The following is a 23,864-nucleotide window of genomic DNA, read 5'->3' as shown; positions in this document are numbered from 1 at the left end:
ACTTCTTTTAATTTAGACTAACTTAAATTTAACTGAAACTGGGCTGGGATTTATTGCATGCTTTGCCACGACACTCAAAAGGGACAGTGAATACTAAAATTAAGTTTTATGTTAGGTTTTTTGTGCAAAATGAATAATAACTGGGAGATTTAGTAGTGTTTAATGTTTTGCTATGTTAGTTTAGAAGAGTTTATGTTTTTTGGGGGGTTGCCATAGATCTTTGAGTTGTGCATGTCCTTACCTGCCTTTAAAATAACCCACTTCACTGAAGTACTGAAGCAAGTGACCTTTATGTAGCTCTGTGTTAGAAATAACAGTTTCTTTGTTCTCACATGTTCATCATTAGTCTTTCCTCCTGTCCACTTCTCATACAACACCTGACTTTTAGCTACAAAGACAAAGCAACAAGTAGATTCCATTTCGTTAATTTAATTTAGTTAATGTATTGAGCTATAGAACAATGATGTCATCAATGTGCATGGCTATTGTTTCAATCTGGCCATCAGGTGGAATAAAGTGCTATTTATTGCCAATAAACTCAAGTCTATTTTAAAGAGACCATAAGTGGTCAGTTTAACAGACGGGAGAGATGCACACGAGGACGATGTTTTGTAATGTATTCCCTTAGAAACATGAAATACAGCACTCTTCTGGGACAACAAGTGATATTTGAACTTCACATTGGTATTTTGTACACTGGCAAGTGGATATCCATTATATCAGAGTATGAAAAGAGCAAGGGAACATTTACTCTTTTTCTATTTAAGCCCACTCCTTCTTTCTTTTTTCCCCTCGGAGAATAAAGTTCTCACGGAGAAAGACAAAAATGTGCTTCTGTGCATCTGCCATTCTCAGGCTATTATAGTTGGAGGATTTAGCCATGTGTATGCATACTTTTCAACAGTTTTAAACAGTGCAAAAAATAATTTTCACATTACCACACATAAACATAGCCTATAATAGCCATATAAATGTTTTTAAGATGTAATGAAACACCTTGGATGAGTTTACAATATTTGCACGCTGGCCAAATCACGTGAGCATTTCGGTTCTGACGTCATTAAGGATATTGAGTGTGAAAACTTCACACACTTCACAGCAGCAGCAACGCGGTGTGTGTATGTGTGTGTGTATGTGCATGTGCGCGCGCGCTATACTCTCAGGTCACCAAATGAATGGATCCTGCTCGTGTATGGGCTATTTTTTAAGCACTATCTAACTTTGGATTCAATGCATTTATCACTCGGGATCAGTGATGACTTGGCTTCTGATGTGGGTTCTTCTAGTTGCTTGTGTACCACAGGTAAGAAACATATTTATTTATGGGTTATTTATTTATGTAAACCACATTATCTGGATAATTTAAGGGGAAATTCATGCAGTTATATCAATGCATGCCCAGAATTATTTGTGCATCAGCCACGAGATGGATGGTTTCATCACTGCAGTTAGTTAAGCTATTTGGTTTTTGTTAGAGACAATTTAACAACAACTCGTATTTATACCCTATAACATACTATATATAATGAATAATATTTACATGTGTATTAATAGAAAGGTTCTGTATGCACATTACAATTGGTTTTACCTATGCATATACCTGAATTTTAATTAAAAAAACAAAAACATTTATTAAATTATTTTTGTTCTGCGGTCTGTGTAAAATAAAATAAAATATTAGAAAAAATATTACAGCAGCTCAAAATTCTACATTTTCAAAACTATTTTACTCCCTAATAATAAATGAGACGTTTAACTAACAATTTTGATATTCTAATCCCCCTATTTTCCATTTTTCCCTCAGATTTAAAAATTTAAATGTCAATTTAAATGATCGTTTAATTCTATGTGACAGACATTCTTAACCAATGACCTAATGTGTCACGCATTTAAGGAATGCAATGACAACAAATGACATTGTCATGTGTGAGAGTATATACTGCCGCCCTGTGGACGGAAACGAACATGTTTATCAAGCGAGTATTCAGTTATACCCTTATTGCTTTGACCATTTAAAACTTTTTAAAGCTTAGTTCGCTCCATTTTGTCTTCGAACATGACAGCCACCCTCTGTGTTTTAGATACATAGAACTGAAACACTGAGTGCATTCTTAATGATGTGCAACTGTGGCTCTTCCACCTTCCGACTCTCACACAGGCCACAAGAGGTCAAAGGTTAAGGAGCCCTACAGCTGTAAGACACCAGTTTGATTTGCTTGGTGTGTGTGTGTTGCCATAGCAATCAATCATGCTAATCAAACAAAAGCAGTCAACTTCGAGAGGTGCCTGCTATTAAATTCATTTATCAACATGACCTGTCCTTTAAAACTCCATTATTTACATCAGTTTGACTACCATAATTGATGGACTACAAAGAAAGTGACATTAGCTACCATAAGATCAATATCTTTATCTACCTACCCATTAGCTGTATTTGTTTCTTGACTTGATGTGCAATGATTAGCCAGTACAAATGAGATCCACTAACTCACAACAAGTCTACAGCTATTATAATTTGATATATGCAGGAAAGTGTCATTAGAACTGCTTCATTGCTTTGAGATATAGCATGTATTGGCGAGTAATGAAGCTACATAGATTCCGATTATAAATGGCACTGCATTGAGAGGTTCAATTGAAAGGTCTTTACATGTCTGAGATAAAGAACAACAAATGAAGACGTTTGTCTGTGTGTCACCTAAGACTAAATCATTTATTGAGAATATATAAACGGTTCATTCCGACCCATTTTTTCACAATTTCTGTATAGCCAGGAGGGAACTTGAGGGGGAAAGAAACAAACGCCTAAATGTGTCAGAAACAGGAATCTGTTGGGACTTGTGTCTTATAGATTCACAGGGCACTTGCCCAGGATTCCTCTAAGATGCTGTCCATACCAGAGCCCGTGGCCCCGGAGCCCTATAACCTCACCCGGTACTGCCAATGGCCCTGCAAATGCCCTAAAACTCCCCCCACCTGTCCGCCAGGTGTTAGCCTGATCACGGACGGCTGCGATTGTTGCCGAGAATGTGCCAAACAGGTGGGGGAGGTTTGCAACGAGAAAGAAAACTGTGACTATCATCGTGGCCTTTACTGTGATTACAGCACAGACAAGCCTAGGTACGAAAAAGGAGTATGTGCGTGTAAGTGTCATTGTACTAACACAGCTTTCTTATTAACACTGTGTTCCGCTCTTAGATTAGAAGATTTAAAGCTTGGATTAAGGCGGCAGAACCCAGATAAACCAAGCCAGGAATGCTGAGCAGAATACATTCTCTTTACCTTTTAGCATACGTTTCACCATAAAGCATCACATACTTTTCTTGGTATTGTATCCAGCATGGATTTGATCAACTGTACTTCACTCGTTTTGCTCTTTTTCGCTATCCAGATCTGCCAGGCACTGGCTGTGAGCACGATGGTGTGATCTATCGCAACGGCCAGAGCTTTCAGCCCAATTGCAAATACCAGTGTCTGTGTGTAAATGGGGCGATTGGATGTGTGTCGCTGTGTAATGAGTCTCAGCCCCCCAGGGTCTGGTGCCAGAACCCACGGCGAGTTAAAATCCCCAACCGCTGCTGTGAGCTGTGGATCTGTGACGAGCCCAGGAGGGGGCGCAAGACAGCGCCACGACACACAATGGCCGGTATGATCTCTGGTGTCTGGCGTTCTTCCTGCAACTCATTGGCTGCGTTCGAAAACCTAGGCAGCTGACTTGTTGCCTCGTTGCCTTATCAGAAGATGGCTTGTAAGGCAGAGTTTGTGCATGAAGGCACCTCAAAAAACTAATTTCAGACAGACTTCTGAAACAGTGGAACAGTTTAATCATGTACAGCAAAATAGAGAGCTTTGGTGAGAACTAAACAAATATTGAATTACTACATTAGACATGTCTTGCTAAAAATGACATCAGAAGTGGAACATTTTGGTCGAAAACGTACATTTACACACTAACTGACCAGCAAACGCAACTTTCGGACGCCATCTTTTTTTCAAGCTCAACTGTCACTGAATGGAAATCAAAAGGATTGTGGGATATCAAAGGCAGCGATGGAAACATTTATGCTGCCTTCAAAAATCAATCAGATGAAGGGCTCTCAGGAGACAGAAAGTGAAGCTAAAATTCGATGTGCCTTGATGCCTTCCTGCCTTGAAATGTGTCCTTTGAAGGCGTTTTCCAGGTTTCCGACGCAGCCATTCTGAGCAGAGAAGAATAGTTGTGATTAGCATCCTTTACCACAAAATACTCCACACTATATATAGGGATGTTTCTTCACAGTTCAGTCCCCCCCCCCCCCAGTTATTTTTGTTTATATTATTATTTAATCCTTGTGCATCAATCAAAAAAAGTTACACATAGGTCATAAAAAAATTATATTGAAAGCACAAACTTAAGTTGGGTCTCATTTTAAAGGGTTAGTTCACCCAAAATGAAAATAATGTAATTTATTCCTCACCCTTATGCCGTTCCACACCCGTAAGTCCGTTCATCTTCGGAACACAAATTAAGATATTTTTGTTGAAATCCGAAGGCTCAGTGAGGCCTGCATACGCATCAATGTAATTTACACTCTCAAGATCCATTAATGTACTAAAAACATATTTAAATCAGTCCATGTAATTACAGTGGTTCAATATTAATATTATAAAGCAACGAGAATATTTTTTGTGCGCCAAAAAAAAAATTAATAATGACTTATAATAGTGATAACCGATTTCAAAACACTGCTTCATGAAGCTTGAAGCTTTGGAGCGGAAACGAATCAGCGAGTCGAATCAAGATTTGGATCACGTGTCAAACCGCCAAACTGCTGAAATCACGTGACTTTGGCGCTCCGATCCGCTGAATCGACCCGCTGGTTCGTTTCCGCTACGAAGCTTCATGAAGCAGTGTTTTGAAATCGGTTATCACTATTATAAGTCGTTATTTAGGTTTTTTTTGGCGCACGACAAATATTCTCGTCGCTATATAATATTAATATTGAACCACTGTACTCACATGGACTGGTTTAAATATGTTTTTAGTACATTAATGGATCTTCAGAGTGTCATTTACATTGATGACTATGCAGGCCTCACTGAGCCATCGAATTTCAACAAAAATATCTTCATTTGTGTTCCGAGAATGAACGGTCTTACAGGTGTGGAACAGCATGAGGGTGAGGAATAAATTACATTATTTTAATCTTTGGGTGAGCTAACCCTTTAAAGAAGACCATTGGCAGATTATTGTTGAAATCAAAAAATTATATAAAATATATATTTTTATGAAACATGTTGAACTCTAAAACTGCTAGAAAATCAAAGCCATAAATCTAAAAAAGTTCCAAATTTGAGGTTGATATCTCAAAAAATGAGCTTTCAGTCAGTTTGTTTGGGCGCAGTGCCAAAGTTTCCCTATTAGATGCCATCAAAACTCCACTGATACACACAGTGTTTGGATTTGTGATTTGCAGTACAGTTGAGTTTTTCTCTCTCAGATATTACAAGCACATGCACGCACACCCACACACAATTTTTTTTATTACACACATACAAACCACTCTCTGACATACATACCAATACACCCACACAGTTATAGCTGCATAATTTATCCAAGTGTTCCAGAAAACAGGAACAAAGTGAGTATTTGCTTTATAGGCCAAACCTGAAAAAATGGCACCATCTGGTAAAAAAAATTGTCAAAATTTAAAATTTGAAGCCATGCCAACAGAATAAAAGCATATTAACTAAGATTGCGTAATTTTATAGTTAAATTGCAATGGGATTAAAATTTTGTAGCAGTTTCAATGGGGACATTTTTTTTCAAAATGCGCTGAGAGGAACTATCTAGTGCAAAATAGATTTATTTAAAGGAAATGGGGGTGCAAAATAAAAATGTTATGCAGTTAACACAGGCAAAGTTATCAAAAAAACAAAACTGAAAAAGCCACAAATGTCCATAAAGATGCACAAGGGTTAAATAAAAAATATTGCCTACAGAATATTACGTGGAAACTGTGGAAAATATGAAATTTGTGGTTTCCAGACCTGGAAAAGTCATGGAAATTTCTATAGTACATATACATTTTGTTGTCATGATTGGTTAAATGTAATATAATTATATTTTATCATATTAAATATAATGTAAATGTACACTACCGTTCTACAGTTTGAGGTCAGTAAGAAACATTTTTTAAAATACATTTTAGAATGTCATTTTTTCCTGTGATGGCAAAGCTGAATTTTCAGCATTTTCAGTGTCACATGATCCTTCAGAAATCATACTTATATGCTGATTTGATGCTCAAGAAACATTTTTGTTATTATTGTTAAAAGCATGGAACAGTAATGAACTTTTTTCAGGATTCTTTGGTGAATGGAAAGTTCGAAATAACACCATTTATTTGAAATAGAAATATTTCTTAAGATTATAAATGTATTTACTGTCACATTTGATCATTTTAATCCATCCTTGCTGACCACCCAACTTGAATGGTAGACTAAATCATTTTTAAAACTCATGAATGAAGAAAGCGTTCGTTGTTTTCTCTGCATTCTTACAGCCCTGTCTAGTATAAATGACAGCTGGCACAAAGACTGTGTGACCCAGACATCCTCCTGGAGTCCCTGCTCAAAGACCTGCGGCCGTGGAGTGTCTTTACGCATAACTAACAACAACAAGCGGTGTCAGATGGTCAAAGAGAGCAGACTCTGCAACATCCGGCCTTGCGAAGTGGACATCACAAAGCACATCAAGGTACAGCAAGAACACAAACGCAGGATTTATTGTAATATGATGAATTTAACATTTTCAGTTGTCATATGAAAGAATATGTTTTGACTCTCCACAAGCCTGGAAAGAAGTGCTTGAACATCTACAAGGCAGAGAGGCCAGATAACTTCACCATCTCTGGCTGCACTAGTACAAAAACATATTGGCCCAAATACTGTGGAGTGTGTACTGATGAGCGCTGCTGCATCCCCTTCAAATCTAAGACTGTTGAGGTCGACTTTGAGTGCCCGAACGGATCCGGCTTCACCTGGCAGGTCATGTGGATTAACGCCTGCTTCTGCAACCTGAGCTGTAAGAACCCCAATGACATATTTAGAGATCTAGAGCAGTACCATGAGAGACGTGAGATTGGAAACTGAGTGTATAAGACCTTGCAGAAAAGACAATATAAAGATTTGGGTAAAAGCCACAGATTTAGTTTTTCTTTTATTGGTTAATAATCATTCTTTCTTATGAGACTTTTTTTCCTATTGGAAAAATTTTAATAAACTGACATATCCTAATATATGCTATTTTAAGACTATGTGGCCTCTTGCAACCAAATTTTTCACATTTGTTAGGTTATTTCAACCAAGATTATTACAGTTTCTGTTACAGTGTGACCAATAAATCCTTTTGTACAAATTATGTAAGTAATACATATGTAAAAAGACAAGGTCTTGTCGACTTCTGTAGTTAGAAGTCTTAATTTATGCAGTCTATGTAAAGAAGAAATCTAAATAGATTTTTGTTATTTCATACCTTTCTTTTCTACATTTATGCTCTTAAATGACGCCGTAGTCTTTACAGCGAGGTCTGCCTTATTAAGTTTGACCTTCCATATACTATAATGTTGTGTATGGACACAATTATCAAATAAACACGGACAAAAAAGAGTAACCAGCTTTTTATTTTATTTTTTTAAATAAATACAAACTGTTATTCCATTAAAAATGCAGTGCATCATGTTGTTTTACATCTTTACAAAGCGAGGTGCCTTATCAAGCTGCAAGCATTTGTTTTAGTGTGCGTGGAAGAGCAGGTGTGTTGCTTATATTTATCTCTCTTTGCTTTATTCTTTCAAAGCCTTGAGGAAAAAAGCATCCAGTCCAAGTAGAGGATTCCATGGCACTTTTTGTTCTGTTGTGCTTGATTGCATAGAAATCACCATTGTTACAAACAAACAAAAAAACAACAAAAATCACTCATATACAGTCATTTTCCTGTATCCTTATATCTACAAATAGTTTTTGTTGAATTTAAACTAATGTTAAGATTATTTTTAAAACATTTGATCCATAAAAATCGCTTAAAATTGCTTTAAGAGCATAATTTACTGAGTCGCAAATAAAACCCAAAATAAAGGGACACACACAGGAAAAATAAAATCAACACATTAGGAGCTTATACCTTAGTTTTATAAGGTAGGTTAGCATCATGAAAAAGAAAAAAAAAAATACCACCATCTCTACTCTGGTCAACCAATCCCTTTTCCATTTAGTGAGGTCCATTTCAACATATACAGATTATACAAATTAATGATGCACTCAAACTAGCATGTAAAAGTGTGGTATAATAACTTGAGAAAAAGAAATTAACTCGCAGACTAGAGATCAACTTAAATTTACAAACATGTGCCCTTCTCAGTGCCCAATATACTTTGAAGATGATGACCATCACAATGTCTATGTGCTGCATTGCCTCTAACAACAACAAGAAAGCCATTGCACAGGGTGCAAAAAAGAACTAACTCCATCCTGTCCTTCATCCACCCTAGCCACACCTTTCTCAGCGTTTCCCCAGGAAATCGTCTTAAACACAAGACACTTTGGCGTAAATGCTCTCTGACTAATAAAATGGTGCAAGACCCCTGAGGGAAACTGCACAGCACCGCGCCATGCGGCGGTCTTGTTGCGTGTGTAGTTAGTGGCAGCGCAGCACAGTCAGAACAGAGAGGTTAATGCATGTGTGAGATGGACCGGAGACGAGGTCACCAGTCTAACAGGACACTTCGGTGGACTTGGGAGCCTGGTCCACAGAACTGTCCATGTTGTCGGTGTGCGAACGTCCGCGTTGGTTCTCGGAGGTGTGGGCTCGAGCACGGCCTTCGTTGGTGTGGGAGCGACTGCGGTTGCCCTCGTTGGTGTGCGACCTGCTGCGGTTGCCATCAAAGGAGGTGATGCTGGATCCGGATGCTGTGCGGGAACGGACCAGGCGGGTCATGCTGGCAGAGGGCACTGAGAGGCAGAGGAAGACCGATTAGGATACATATTTTAAAGCTTTTTTTGCATTTGCTCATCAAATCTGATGTATGCATTACATGTATCCAAGATTAATATAAAGAAACATTACTGTTCAAAAGTTTGGGGTCAGTAATATATTTTATGTTTTTAAATGAATTCCCTTATTGCTCACCAAGGCTACATTTATTTGATCAAAAACACAGTACAATTGTGAAATATTGCAACTGTGTTCTATTAAAGCTGCTGTCCGTATCTTTTCAAGATCTGCAAAAATTATATAATGAGAATGTACAACATGAATCCATTTTCCGAACTGTGTTTTGTCTTACCCTGAATCATTATGGTACACTTATAATAAGTGTTTATATTGGGGCTATATTTGGGAACCGCTGTAGAGGAGCACAGTCCCTGCGTGACTCGCCATAGACATAAACAGAGAGAAGTAGCTCCGGCTGCAATGTTCTTCCGCAAGACGCATGCACTTCTGTTTATTAACCGCTAGAGCGCAAAAAGTTACTGCAGCTCTAATATATTTTAAAATTACATGTATTCCTGTGATGGCAAAGCTGAATTTTCTGCAGTCTTCAGTGTCCCATGATCCTTCGGAAATCATTCTAATATGCTTGATTTAGAAACATTTATTATTAATGGTGAAAACAGTTGTGCTGCTTAATATTTTTGTGGCAACTGTGATGCATTTTCTTTTTGATAAAAAAGAAAAAAATGTAAATATGTCTTTTAACATTATAAATGTCTCTGTCACTTACTTTACTGTCCTTGATGAATAAAAGTATTCATTTAACTCACTAATCCCGAAGTTGTTCAGAAATTAGACACTTCGCTTTAAAGCTACACTGTGATATTTTCCCCCATCTAGCGGTGAAAAGGTATATGACCATCCAGTGAATATTAGTTTCTGTTCCTCTCAATTCCGATTTCGTTTTAACTCTGGTGGCCGATTTAGTCCAAGATTAACATGGCTTCCAGTTTGACCTCGTCCACATTCGACACTGTGCCATCGAGTGTTAAAACGCGAAAGGCGAAGCTTGAATTTACGGGTATGTCCCTCTTTGGCTAATGTACTTTCAAGATGGAGGGGCAACATGGCGACCCGCATTCGAACCCCTCGCCCGTATGTATTTTCAATGGCATATTATAAACTTACGAGAATACTTTTATTACTTGAAAGAAGTAAATATACATTAATGAGCACATATATTTTTGAAAGAACTAAGTGTTTTTAGCTAAGAATAAACTAAAAAAGTTACACAGTGTAGCTTTAAGAAAAGGTCAAATTGAGCAAGTCAGGTTGAAGTTTAAATCAAACCTCTAGAGGGCAGCACAGCCCACTCATTGTTCTTTGCTACTGTTGTATAGGAATTTCACATGAACAAATGAGTTCAGGCAATGCACCATGGGTATTCTTTATAAAGACACAGTTGTACGGTCAAATAGAGACTATACTAAACAAAAAGACAATAACAATACTTACTGTAACCCATGCCCTGAATGAAGTACTTGAAAGCCTCTGTTAGTTTCCCAGGCTACGGAGACAATGAAAGGAGAATTCAGTTTGTTTGACTACAAAAAAACAGCTAATCAGGTCGAGGTGGAAAACAGATTTCACTAAGTACGTGTTTTGAAACAGGATGGATTCTAACAGCTGGTAGCAGCAGGTGGCAAGCTGAGTATTAGATCTATGTGCCATTGCTGTCCGTAATGAGATTAGTGCGCGCTTCATCCCTAATGATTATCCTGTACCTTGAGCAAACTTGCAAATGAATCTAAATGGTCATAAACTTTATAAATACACACCTGGTCGACCTGGGGTAAGCCTCCACAGTCAGCCATCTGAAGAAAGAAGAGGCAAGCGTTGGTTAAAATGCAGGGAAAACACAAATGCGTCACTGCTTGTTTCTCATTTCTGTGCCTGCCATTCACACAGGTGTCTAAAACACCTAGTGCTCCATTAACTCCACTGCACTCAGCACTTATCTGTGATAAAAAGGCCATCTCGGACGCTAAACCTAATTCTTAGTCTACCTGAGGGCATGCTGTGGAAAATTAGGTCAGCCGAGGAAAGATTCAGCCCCGAAGCTGGCCGATGTAGACCGCTTCTGCACTACCTGGGTAAATTAGTCACTAGATAATGCTGAGCTATCGGAATCTTATCAGCACCGACTTTTCCATGTGGGCTAAAAATACCTGCCAGCTTCACTGGAGGCCACTCACCTTAAGCAGTGTGGCTTTGGTCGGGTCCAGCTTTGTGTTGCACTCAACCTATAGAGAAAAAACAACATTTTAAATTGGAGCAACAGTGTGTAGGTTTAAATTTGAATGTTTTTTTTTTTAAAGTTTGACAATGATAGTGAAGTAGTCCTGGATTAAACTTAAACCTACCACAGCATCCACTGCAGGGGAACTGTCTCCAACCACCAGGAGTGCAGGACACCTGAAAACACAAGTCATGACTACAGGAAATCCATCCTGCATTGTCTAGAAGTTTCCAAAAGCCACTTTCAGACTTACTTTAGAGTTCTGACATTGACGTGGCCACCGGGGATAGGCCTCTCGATTTCCAGGTCTCTCCGGCTGTGAAGTGGATGAAAACATTGATTAAATGTTATGCCGATGAACGTTGTTTTCTAACAAGGCGTTTTAGTAGCGGTATTATGCTTACCTGTTGTAGGACTTGACAAAAAGTTCCAGATTGAACTGGTTCATGTCGTTCACAACATGGTGACGGTACCTGCCAATGAGGTCATGGTTCTGCTGGATTTCCTCCTGGAGAAATAATAATAAAACCCATTCATGTTAGTATAAATTCAATTAATTAAAAAAAAATTACCTAGATTGGGTCCGACATTAAACTTGACCAACCTTTCCAAACAGGTGAGAGATGATCATGTCAGGCATGGCGTGAGTCCAACCAGTGATCTGTAAGTCATGCGAATAATGAGCCCATGACAGACGCAAAAGCCTGAAACACTATATAAATTATACATTTTAGTGGTTAGCACTTACTTTATGTGCTGCCCAGTCCATCCAGCCCTCAGCACATGGGTTGATGTTTATTAGCACAAGGCCTTCCACCATAGCAGGGTAATCCAACTAGAAAAGAAAACAGTATTTGTAATCCACATCTGAACACATTTAATAAAGAAAGAAACTGCAAGTCAAGCACTTTTTTAGGGACATTCCATAGCAGCTAAACTAGCTAAATGAATGCCAAAATCCACTGGATAAGAAAGATTTTTAGCTCTTTATCCTGGTTTAATTAAATCACTTAATAATAATCAAAAAGGAAATCAAACTCACAGCAAACTTAGCAAGGATATAAGCACCCGCTCCAACAGCCATGCCAATCACACTCTTCAGTCTGTAGGGTTTAAGAAAATCAGTTTAGGATAATAAAAAAAAAAACTGGAATCTTTATAAAACTGTTCAATAATAAAATAAACACCTCACCCAAAATGTTTAAGGATTGATGGAAGAGTCTCAGACAGTTGGTCCATGGAAGGGTACTCATATCTATAGAAAATAATAAAGTATGTTATTATTGTTCTGCATTAATTTATAGATATCCACTTATCCGTCTATATATAATGTAACTCACCCAGTGGAGAAGGTGTTAGCCCCCTCTTGCTGCCCTGGTGCATCTACATGACACACAGCAAAGTGCTGCATGATCTCTTGCATATCCTCATGGCTGAACAAGGGTTCAAAGCAGCTTTTGTCTATTGGAGAAGCATAATATATTCATTAAAGCATTTATCCTTTTGAAGAACAACAAAATTTAGGGGACATTTTCAACAGTTTTATGACTGGAGATACTGTTTAAGATATATAACAGCTTACGGTTCAGTCCAATATCATGGAAGGTGAGAATGACAGGCCGGTCACCCTTAGGAACTCCTTTCATGGTACAGTGGATTCTGCCATATGGAGTCTCCACATCATGTTCCTACATGCAACATAGCAAAACAACGCTTATCAGCATCTGTTGAACCATCATAAGCAGCGTTAATCTGATCTGCGGTACAATTTACTCCAACAGCGCATATCTCAACGACAACTTGTGAATGTTTTTTTTCTGTGTAATTAACACCTTTTCCATTTTAACAGAATAATGCAGAGCCATGCAATTTAATGTAACATTTGAGGGCAACCACAAGTCGAAACCTGTCTGCAAATGAACCACAGACCACCTGCAAACATTTCCACACTCTATGCACTTTGGTTATAAATCTAAAGCTCACAGTCCATGAAAACTATCTGTCTGATTTCATAATGCTCAACTGCATCTACCAATTTCACAAAGCATTAAACCCTAATTATGATTGACACAGTAATTCCCTTCGGTCAAAACACTTTGAACCACTAAGAAAGTCCCGAAATCCCTAAAAAGTATAAGCCAAAAGCAAGATGAATGCTTCTACTCACAGCGACTTCAATCTCAAATACTAATTCCATATCGGAGTCTTCCAGAACCATGGCTGCCAGTTTAGTAAGTATTAGTAAATCAGTAATTAGTAGTAGCGAAGAGAATGAATATAAGATCCGATTGGAAGTAAGCTCCTGTGTGTGCACTTTGCTAATATTCATCTGTGCGCAGGGTTTTATACCCCTGTTGATGTCGCTCGACATAAGCCCCATCCTCCCAGCATGCTTTGCACCAAGATCAAAACAAGTTAATTCTAGTTAACGACATCCGTAAATTGGATCAGCATGTGTCAGGTGCTTGGAGTAGCCTACTCTAGGCCATCGGAAACTGGGCAAGTGTAGCCAAACTATAACGTGATGATTGACATTACGATTGTTATTGAATAATTGTTGTCTTCAAGTAAATCAGCAATAGAATGCAATTGAGCCACATAGAATCTCAGCACAGAATGGTCACATGGTCATGGTATATATTTTTTTTTTTTCAGTCTAAAAAAACCCCAACTCATTTAACTTTTTACTTTGGAAAGACCACATAACATTTCCAATGAGAATCTGTATTTCTATCCGCTTTCCCACGTTTAAAAATGGAAGCTGTATAACCACTAAAACCAACAAATCATAAATCATCTCCAACGGATTGAACTTTAACTTTCTTCAAGTTAATTTAACACTAGTGACAAACAATGACAAATAACCACCGTGCACTGCAAGAGTCATTGAGAAAAGTCTTAGAGTGCAGGCCTCCGGTCAAAGATCAACTGGCTGATGCTGCAGAAACTAGTTTCAGCTGCCTCGAGTTGAAGCACAAGCTGCTACATCGAACATCTTTAACACTGACAAGGACATAAACATCTTGTGCTCGGCCTTGTATAGTGACTGAGCACAAACATATGTCGTCTTCCTACTGTCACTAATCTCTTTAAACGGGACGAGGCCTACGTGAGCGCCTCAGGCAGATGGCAGGTGTGTCCCTCGGCAGCCCACGTCATTCGTCTAGAGGCTGAACACTCTTATTAAACACATGACCCAAACTTCAGGACTTTAATCTGTGTGAGGATCAGCACGAAAGGCAAGTTGGATGTGTATCGGTACTGTATCAGTACTACTGTAATGCCACGATGTCATGACTGGCAACACATTTTCAGTTACAACTTCCGTCCATAGTAAAGTCCTTCCTATCCTTTAAAGATCTTGAAAAAGATACTTTCGTCTTATCTCGTTTGGATTCTTGTAATTCCTTATATGTTGGAATATCCCAGTCCTCTATGTCACGGCTTCAAATGGTTCAAAATGCTGCAGCCAGATTTTTAACTGGGGTTTGTAAACGAGAACATATTACTCCAGTTTTAATGATTTTTTATTGATTGCCAGTGCATTATAGGGTTGAAATTAAAATATTGCTGTTTGTTTTTAAATCCCTAAATGGTCCGGTATCTTCTTATTTGTCTGAACTTGAATACGCTGGTCCACAAACAATAATACTCAGTCCCATCTAAGATCAAGGTTGAAGTCGAGAGGTGACCGTGCGTTTGCAGTTTGCTGGCCCTAGGCTATGGAATAGTCTACCTTTATCTCTAAATTCCCTATCTTCCATACATGAGTTTACACATAAGTTAAAGGCCTATCTTTTTACGCAAGCATTTAACTCATAATTTTGTTCCAAGTACTGGGAAAGCTTTGTATCAGTACTGTGTAATTAATTTTAACAAAACTCCATTCTCCATGGCGTGATTTTTATTTTTTTATTGAATTTGGACAGAAATCCTGAGTGGAGAGCACTTTATAAACCACCGTTGACTAAAAAACATGTGATTTGCAGTGGAGAATTCTTCATGGCGCTGTTGCTGTCAATTCTTTCATCTCAATTTTCAATCCTGAGATTGGTGTGAATGTCCTTTTTGTACGGAGAGAGAAACAATGTTTCATGCATTTGTGAATTGTGCCAGGTTTTAGGAAATATTTTTCGTAGTTGTAATGAAACTTTTTCTACGGTGTTATTCATTTTGGGTTTTAAATATGCGAGGAAAAGAAGATTTGTATGCCAGTTGCTAAATTTTGTTTCAGGCCAAGCAAAATTGGCTATTTATGTAAGTAGGAGAAAGAAAGTTGAGCAGAATTTGGGGCATAATGTAGTTGCTATGTTTTCAAACATGGTCCAATCAAGAATATCGATTGATTTTACTTTCTATAAACATATGGATGATCTCATCACTTTTGAAGGTATTTGGTGTTGCAGTGAAGCCTAGTGTTCAGTATTTGAAGGTGATTTGGTGTTTACACGCTTCTTGTGAGCTGGGTTTGCTCTTATTATATACGCATATTGTAATTTACATGAATTGTATTTGTAATAAAGGTTTGTTAAAATTCAACTCTCTCTCTCTCAGCACAGTGGTCACAGTGATTTTTTTTTATTAAATGGATTTTGAATGAACATTTCTGTGTGTGTGTAGCCTTAGTTAGTTAGTAAAATAATAGAAGCAGGAAACCATACAAATATAATAAAAATGAAATTCTTGCCTTAATCACCAGCTGCTGGACAGCCTCCCTTAACCCCTAGAACAGAGGAGAAACAGTGTATGTTAACACTATATATGCTCACTACTTTCTCATGCTTAAATTTGTACATTAATTACAAATCTTGATCAAGACAACAGCGCTTCCCATACTTTTAAGTCCCTGTCCACAAGCAGAGGCTTCGACTCAACTACCTGGATATCATCCATTCTCAGCAAGGACACCTAGAGGTAGGAAAAAGTTGACATAAACACAGCAATTTTAAGGATGTTGCACTTCAAATAATTTACTGCAAACTTCATCAAGGTCACGGAAGGAAGTATTACAAGTGCCATGTTTTTGTTTTGGTGTAATTCAACTTTGGCAACGGCTATTTACAACAACTTTATGAGTGGATCTCCTGATTGGAATCAAGAAAATAAGATATGATGCATTTTCCTTGCTCTTTTGTTTTGCTTAAAAGCCTTAAACATCGTCACTGTCATGACAAAGTATTTATTTCTTCATTTACAGTTTCATATTTTCAAGGTTATTTTATCTCACATACTGTACATATATTAAATGTAGTGCAGTGAAAAGCTCCTCCCTTGCTCCTTGTCCCAGCGCTATCAAGAATATATTTATCAAGAAAATAAAATGTAAATAGAATATATTATAAAGAATAAAGAACGCAATTTTCAAAATATACAAAAATTATACAATATATTCATTAATGATGTTATATTTAGTATAATTTCAGTATAAAAATCCTGAAGATCCAGCTGTTGAAATTTTGGAGTATTTTATTTTTTTTATTTTTTATTATTATATCGTAATTTTTTCTTAATTTGTTTTTGGATGATGCAGGTCATGCATTTCAAAAGACGACAGTTTGAATGTTGATGTGCATGCAAATTGAACAAGAACTTGAACAGGCTCTTTGTCTGACTGAGGTTTCTAAAGGTCACATGTCAGGCTTTTCCTCTGTAGCGGGTCTGGACGCTACACACAGGAAGCCACAGACACAGCTGCTTCCATGGCTCTTGCAGTCCCTCCACCCCTTAAACATTAGCCATTTTTTCCAGCCCTGCTCCAAAACCAGCATGAATGCCTTTGTGTCTTATCATCCCACAGGTTCAAGGAGTGTTCCTGTACCAAGCCCCTTTTAAAAAAGCAGCGACTGATTTTCTGATTCACAGACGAGCTCTAGGAACCAAGCCAAGCTGTTTATCAAGAGGAATTTCTGTGGGTCAAAAAGCATGATTGTGCAGTCCATCATTTGCTGAGGTTTCTACAGCAGCCCCCTACACACATTCTTGACCAGAATCATGTGAGAACTGAAATGACTAGAAATCAGCTTAATAGGAGACGGGGGGGGTTTCTTAATATATAATCAATAATACAAGCAAAGTTAACAAGTAACGGTAAGCTAGCAAGTAGGTCACCTGCTTGTTTTTAAGCCATCTGTCTTACGGTCTCTCTTTACTAATCTTTTACCTGGGAGTGGCTGGCAGTGGCAGTAATGTCTCAGCAGGATATAAACTGCAGTAACATAAGGACAGATCCTACCCTTTCCATACCTAAAACACTCGCTATACTTCAAAACGTCCACCTGTAATTCACCTGTCCACCTCTCCAGACCAGGTTTCTTTTTCAGTTTACAATGTAATTATGACTTACTAATCTCTTAAAATACATATTGGAACTGATAACAGACACATTGCATATTTGTATGAACATGCACATGTATTTGTTTTCATTAACTTTGGTTGCTATATTGCATCAATATCAGACACTGTGTTTATGTTGGAACCACCATCGCTGCTGCACCCTACAGAGGAGAGGGAAATGCTTCTTTCACTTCCCATAACCATTTCTATCCCTTGACACTGCAGTGACTTCCAAATTAACTGCGTCTGCAAATGTAACTAGAATCACAGTTCCAGAATCATCAGGGTTAAACCCAGACATCTGCAGAAACAATGTTTCCTTATCTTTGGGAATCATAAAATCCACAATTTATCTAAAACCAGAAGCCTGAATTAAGCATGTGTAGAATAGACATATATTTTTATATTGTGTTTTATATGTTTATATTTGTATTTTGACATTAATGTATCAGATTGATCACTGCAGGGGTGCTGGATTCGTACAAATGTTCTTCTCCAATTAAGCAATAACACTTGTTGACCTATAACACTATCTAATCTTCCTATTCAAGTTTTACAGCCATGTATATGGTTACACTAATAGAACGTTATAATTGATATACATATTTAATACATTATCCTTTGTGTCATTATTACATAGTGGATGTTTCTGCTGTAAAGGCATCTATAAACAGCCTGCTCTGAGGAGGCCACATAAAATAATTATTAAAAAAATAACATCTGTGACGCACCTCAGGACCTAGTATCAGAAGTGGCTCTGATGCTTCTTTGCTGTTGTGCAAATGATATGCATCAGCATCTGAGCAGCACTAAATTTCCATTTTCCCGAGCTTTATATTGAATTATTTTAAGGGCCTAATGGATAGAGAGTCGGACTTGCAACCCAAAGGTTGTGGGTTCATATCTCAATACCGGCAGGAAAAATGTAGGTGGGGGAGTGAATGAACAAGTGCTCTCTTCTATCCTCAATGCCCACGACTGAGGTGCCCTTGAGCAAGGCACCTAACCCCCAATCGCTCCCCGGGCACCACTGCAAATGGCTGCCCACTGCTCCGGGCGTGTGTGTCCACCGCCTGCAGTACATGTGTGGGCACTAACTTGGATGGGTTAAATGCAGAGGACAAACACAGAATTTGGGTTGCCATTCTTGGCCTTCACGTCACATCACATCACTTCATGTCACTTATATTTCTATTCATACCTAATTTAATATCAATGTTTATAATTCCATATTTGCGTTAATTCTATGCATACATTCATGTATAGCTATACTATTCAAACAAAGTCAAAGTTATATGGCAACAAAGTAGTCTTGAGTCTTTATGGTCTGCTTTAAGAATAAGTAAACAAGTAAGCTGGATTTTGAAATTATTAGTATTTCACAAATGTCTAACAGTGCATTGTACCTATTTGTGACTAAAAACTGAAGCAATACAAATAGTCAGCATTTCTGATAATGTAAATTATCAGACAAAAAATATGTAATTTAGACAGGTCGGGTGAAAAAAAAAATGTAACCTTTAAAGCTAAATAAATTGAGTTACTTTGGTCTAGACTGTGGGTTTTTTTCGGGTCTCAGTGACCTACACAACTGCTTATTTTAGCATATCACACCTGATTCAAGTTCATTAGGAGAAAGCTCCATTAACTGAGCTATTTGACAGATATGTAACTAAAAGACATACAAAATGTGCAGTGAAGTGAGAACTATTGTAGATATCGTACTCTCATATTTGTTTCCCCCTCGAGCTCACACTGCTTTGTTGACATTTGCACGTGCAGCCAGCCAATCACACGCACGCGCGTAATGATAAACAAATTTTTTTTAAACGCATACTAATGTTTACATTTTACTGTTTGTTGTTGTTAAATGTTTTATTAAAACGCTTTATACCGGATATCTTTTTTTTTCCAAACGCTGATAAATACATTTTTCGATATCATGTCAGAGATGTTTGCACACGGTCTGTGGTTTTATTAGATAAAGAAACAGACAATATTTTAACATAAAAAAGAATGGAAAAGAATGATATAGCAATTTTTATGACTTACCGGTTGATTGTCCCAAAATTAAAAACAAGAAAGTCCAACAAAACTTTTTGCAGATGTTGAGGGTGACAATTGACTACGTGCTGCTCGCGACAGGATGTAGAAGGCAGGCAATTATAAAGAAGTGTGTTTAGACAGTCCTGCCCACTCCTCCTTCTATTGGGTAACTGAGTCATGCCTTCTTTCACAGCATTACGCGATATATGATGAGTGTTCTCTTGGGGAAAATGATTATAGGACTCCTCCTTCACATTAAAAGTATTTGTATGTCCTTGCAAGATTAATACTAACTAATACTTTCAAAACTGGTTAAGTTTGCATCAATAAAGTATTGTTCAGAGGAGTGCATGCCTGTGGGTGGATGTGTGTGTGTGTGTGTGTGTGTGTGTGTGTGTGTGTGTGTGTGTGTGTGTGTGTGTGTGTGTGTGTGTGTGTGTCCTCTCTAACAACACAATGCTTTCACTGTGTTTAGCTAATATGAGGCAGTGATAACAAGCCCATTCACAATGGACACATTGCAGTGGAACTACCAATATGCTGATCAACTCTCAAGCAGCATTTACACCGCAAACTGAATTAAACGGCAAAATAAATGCAGATAGAATTTACTTCTAAATCTATGATCAGAATGAGAGACTTTTCATAAATCAAAATTGTCATATTGCAGGTATTTTTAGGTTGTTTGGTGTAAAGCTGGGCAATCTGCCATGTCCAATTGTGTTGTGGAAAAATACTGAAACCATTGTTAAACAGATTAACTTTTACGACTTTAAGATTTATAAATACATATCGAATCAAAGAGTAGACTGCCTAGGGTTCTAAACTAGGTTAAAGTGAATAATAACTGATAAGGATTGTGGACTTTTACCTGACATGTTCATATCTCTGTGTACTCAGAACAGAGTTTCTCATGGAGTCTGGTGCTACACTCATTTTAATATACAGGGGGGGGGGGGGGGACTAGCTATAAATTAGAAATGGACTAACTAGCTTTCAGCCATTTTAAATGAAATATTATAGCACACGTTGTAAAGGATATCATTCAGTTATGCCAGAACTTTGTGTTAAATTGTGGTTTCTTTGAGTGTCAAATGTGTAGATTTCTCACTTTTCTGTCTTTTCGGTCTGTTTTTCATAAAATCTGGGTTCATGACATTGGCTTCTATTCATGTCCTTGCACTTGAAATACAGAGCAGGATTCATCTTGAACAACTTGTATCTGGTTTGCACAACATTGAGGTTATTGGACTCCTCGTAAAGAACAGATAAAACACTGACCTCTCTCCCTACAGGCTCTTGGCATCAGACGAATCAAACTAATAAAAGGAAGTTCAAACCCAAAGGCTGTTTTCTGCAGTGGCAATCCAACAAGAGGACAAAACAGTCATTATGTTATCATTTAAACCATACCGACATGCCCACATAATCCAAATGAACATTACAGCTGGTATTGGATCAGATCACTATATAACAGTATTAAAGGCCTACGCGCCTTCCTTTCAGTTTTGAAAGGTCAATGGTAGCTAGTTTGGCGTTGAAATGTTGACTAACAAGGGAAAAGAAGATTCTTGCCTTTTTCCCTTGTCGTTGCTGACTTGTCTAATTGTACAATGTGTACAACGTTCACAGACCAAACCTTTCCCCTATATGAGGCATTATTTTACACTTTAACCTATATTATTTAAACAATAATATTAGTAATATCCTGTTTCAAACCTAGGATCTAACATGCATAGTCTCAATCAGTTTAAAGTCCCCATGAAATCTTTTTTATAAAATTTTATAAAATATTACAGAATTTATTATAAATGATTTATCCGTAAATTGTAAATTCATGTGCACTTCTTCAATCAAAATACTCCCACTTCCAATGACATCTCTTCTCTGCTCCTCAAAACCATCCAAACAAGTCCCGCCCTACATTTTTTTTTCACTCGGATATACGCCACAATAGAGAAGAAAAGACTAATTGCAACTTCTGTTTCATGCCGACTTTAAACTGCATTAAACCTCTTTAGTGCAGATGCAGTGTGTGAGGCAATAACAGTAGTCAGATGTAGTATGAATCATACTAAGCCATGATTCAGATCCACATGTCATGAGACAGCGCTCAGCATTGCCTCACCTCAACCACGTATCACGTAGGTCCTCAGAAGGGGTGCTCAGTTCAATGTCATTTATTACTGATTTACTAAAGGGGATAATTGGACGTCTTAAAGTTACAAAATGACAATAAACACCATTGAAAATGTATAATAGGAGCGTTAAAGCAGGTTAGCATTTTTGTTAGTATTAAACAGGGGATAAAACATCAAAATGTGATGGTTTCATTCACAGACAATGAAATAACCAAGTTGCAGAATTAGGCCGTGAAGTAGATGTTTAATAAATGATAAACTAGGCAATGATGTGCCAACAGACACTACTCTTGCTTGTCCGATCAAAGTATTATGGATTATGTATTAATGTTCGGTGTGGAACAGCACACACAGCAACTCATAGACTATATAAACAACCGACCATGCAAAAGAAGTCTCGCCCCAACATTTACTAAATTACAAAAAATTACAATTGCTAAAAGTCTTAATCTTTGTCTCAGCTGTGAGGAAGTGCTTGCTAGCAGTCCATTGGTGCCACTGGAACAGGCATAATATTTTTAGAGGTCATTTCAGATAGAGGCTGTTGTAGTATCTGATCTTCAATCAGTTTATCTCATTATCAATCCTTGTCAATGGGAAAAACAATTATAATGGCACTTTATTACTCAGTTCACTTTGATGCTTAGTATGATAAAGTTACTCAATAACTACAGCCATAAATCGTAGGGCATAATTCTTCACTATGAAAGAAATGTTTGGTCTAGATGTACTACCTTCTGACTACTGACTATTTCTGTAATGTTACAGTATTACAAATACTAGATATTCCACAGGACATTGTTGCTTCGTTTCTCACAGCAGTTTTGTTCAGACACACCCTGGGCTGTTCCCCGGCCAAATAAACCACTCTGCGTGAATTATTTTCACAGATTCATCTTCACCAATTGGTGAAAGTGGAATGATTTCCTTAGTGTTATTGTACCAGAGCTAATTCACCTGATACAGAGGGCCACCTATATGAAAACCCCTTCTGCTCCACCATGTCCACTTTACTCTGACCTGGCAACATTGTAGCATTCCTGCTACAGGTCATTGCCTCTGCTGATAAGATGCAACCAATTACTGAAGTGGAAAATTGCTCTGACCTGACATTGTTTTGTTTTCCATGAAAATAACCTTTAAAACAGGACCTAAACTCATTCACTAACAACTTGCCAAAGGCGACACTACAAGGTAACCAGCAACCATCTTGTCCAAACTAAATCTTTAGGTTTGAAATATTGCTTGACTGCAAAACAACAGTCTAAGAAAGGTGCTAATTATTTTTGTCATGCATGAATTGACAACATACATAAGTGTATAGTATAGGCTACCCTGTATATATGCCCATGTATCTTATTAGATGGGGAAACTTTTGAGGCCAAACAGGACTGCTGCACCACAGGAGGGCCACAGATATTGATATTACTGGAAACAGTAAAATTGTCTTTGATATTTCTGAAAAAAGAAAGAAAAAAAAAAAGTTCAGATATTCACCTTCTGGTTCATCTAGTTCATCCGAGAGGTTGGTTCCGCAGGCCCCTAGTAGTGCTTGAAAATCGGGTGCTCCACAAATCCCATGGAAGCATCACCTTATAGTGCTGATCGTATACATGAGATGTTTTGCCCTTCTGCAAAGCTCGTGCTTTACAGTGGTTATAAGAATAAACACTGAAGGAAAGTATACAAGTGTTTTAGTTTGCAGGTTGAACAAATAAAGCGAAATGAGTACACAATGAAGAAATGACTTGCCCACTGATTTTACGGTAAACCGGAGCCAAAGGCAGAGGTAATAATTACTCCATTTCTGAGATAGATTATGGACACAGCTGCCTTGCTAGTGCAATCTCTCTGTTAATCATTTTATCCACCTTTTGACCTTATAGCCAGTCATAGGACTTCGTGTGATTTTACTCTCCTCAACACAACATGCTCACAGCATCAAAACAAAGGCACATGATCACATGATCATAAACCAAAGTTAACTTATTTTAAAACGAAAGGTCAAGTCTTTATCAGAAAATATATTGAGGACACAAATGCAGCCTAATAATCTGTCATATGAAGATAA

At 37.8% G+C, this 23,864-nt stretch overlaps 2 protein-coding genes across 4 annotated transcripts; one reads left to right on the top strand and one right to left on the bottom strand.

The window, feature by feature from the left end:
- The first annotated feature begins 1,071 nt into the window (after window positions 1–1,071).
- Window positions 1,072–7,703, top strand: ccn4a (cellular communication network factor 4a). Its single transcript, XM_079829931.1, has 5 exons — window positions 1,072–1,303; window positions 2,852–3,143; window positions 3,392–3,646; window positions 6,546–6,739; window positions 6,835–7,703. Exons 1-5 carry the CDS (start codon window positions 1,256–1,258, stop codon window positions 7,132–7,134), a joined length of 1,089 nt encoding a protein of 362 aa, XP_079686057.1. The 5' UTR covers window positions 1,072–1,255; the 3' UTR covers window positions 7,135–7,703.
- ndrg1a (N-myc downstream regulated 1a) lies at window positions 7,635–23,530 on the bottom strand. 3 transcript variants are annotated; one of them, XM_079829929.1, is made up of 16 exons: window positions 23,291–23,530; window positions 16,110–16,181; window positions 15,961–15,996; window positions 12,856–12,961; window positions 12,614–12,734; window positions 12,466–12,528; window positions 12,316–12,376; window positions 12,022–12,108; window positions 11,878–11,934; window positions 11,678–11,781; window positions 11,527–11,589; window positions 11,398–11,449; window positions 11,230–11,277; window positions 10,813–10,848; window positions 10,490–10,541; window positions 7,644–8,991 (listed from the first exon to the last, which is right to left on the bottom strand). In XM_079829929.1, the coding sequence occupies exons 1-16, from the start codon at window positions 23,300–23,302 to the stop codon at window positions 8,753–8,755; spliced, it is 1,209 nt and encodes a 402-aa protein (XP_079686055.1). In that variant the 5' UTR covers window positions 23,303–23,530; the 3' UTR covers window positions 7,644–8,752. The 3 variants fall into 3 exon arrangements, with proteins under 3 accessions (XP_079686054.1, XP_079686055.1, XP_079686056.1); XM_079829930.1 differs by lacking the exon at window positions 23,291–23,530 and adding an exon at window positions 19,659–20,107; XM_079829928.1 differs by lacking the exons at window positions 15,961–15,996; window positions 16,110–16,181; window positions 23,291–23,530 and adding an exon at window positions 13,441–13,707 and having other exon boundaries at window positions 7,635–8,991.
- Between the last annotated feature and the right edge of the window lie 334 nt (window positions 23,531–23,864).

This window comes from Gobio gobio (assembly GCF_949357685.1).
Source record: "Gobio gobio genome assembly, chromosome: 11".
Classification (NCBI taxonomy): Eukaryota; Metazoa; Chordata; class Actinopteri; order Cypriniformes; family Gobionidae; genus Gobio; species Gobio gobio.
Note: the sequence above shows the minus strand (reverse complement) of the source record. Positions and strands in the feature narration are given on the sequence as shown.

What these genes read in the sequence shown, in the direction of transcription:
- ndrg1a (XM_079829928.1), bottom strand. Translation starts at nt 13,653, where the DNA reads ATGGGGCTTATGTCGAGCGACATCAACAGGGGTATAAAACCCTGCGCA. An exon ending in TATTTGAGATTGAAGTCGCT is followed by an intron (nt 12,962 to 13,440) that starts GTGAGTAGAAGC and finishes TGTTGCATGTAG; the next exon opens with GAACATGATGTGGAGACTCC. An exon ending in TCAATCCTTAAACATTTTGG is followed by an intron (nt 12,377 to 12,465) that starts GTGAGGTGTTTA and finishes TAAACCCTACAG; the next exon opens with ACTGAAGAGTGTGATTGGCA.
- ccn4a (XM_079829931.1), top strand. Translation starts at nt 1,256, where the DNA reads ATGACTTGGCTTCTGATGTGGGTTCTTCTAGTTGCTTGTGTACCACAG. An exon ending in TAGTTGCTTGTGTACCACAG is followed by an intron (nt 1,304 to 2,851) that starts GTAAGAAACATA and finishes TGTGTCTTATAG; the next exon opens with ATTCACAGGGCACTTGCCCA. An exon ending in CGAAAAAGGAGTATGTGCGT is followed by an intron (nt 3,144 to 3,391) that starts GTAAGTGTCATT and finishes TTCGCTATCCAG; the next exon opens with ATCTGCCAGGCACTGGCTGT.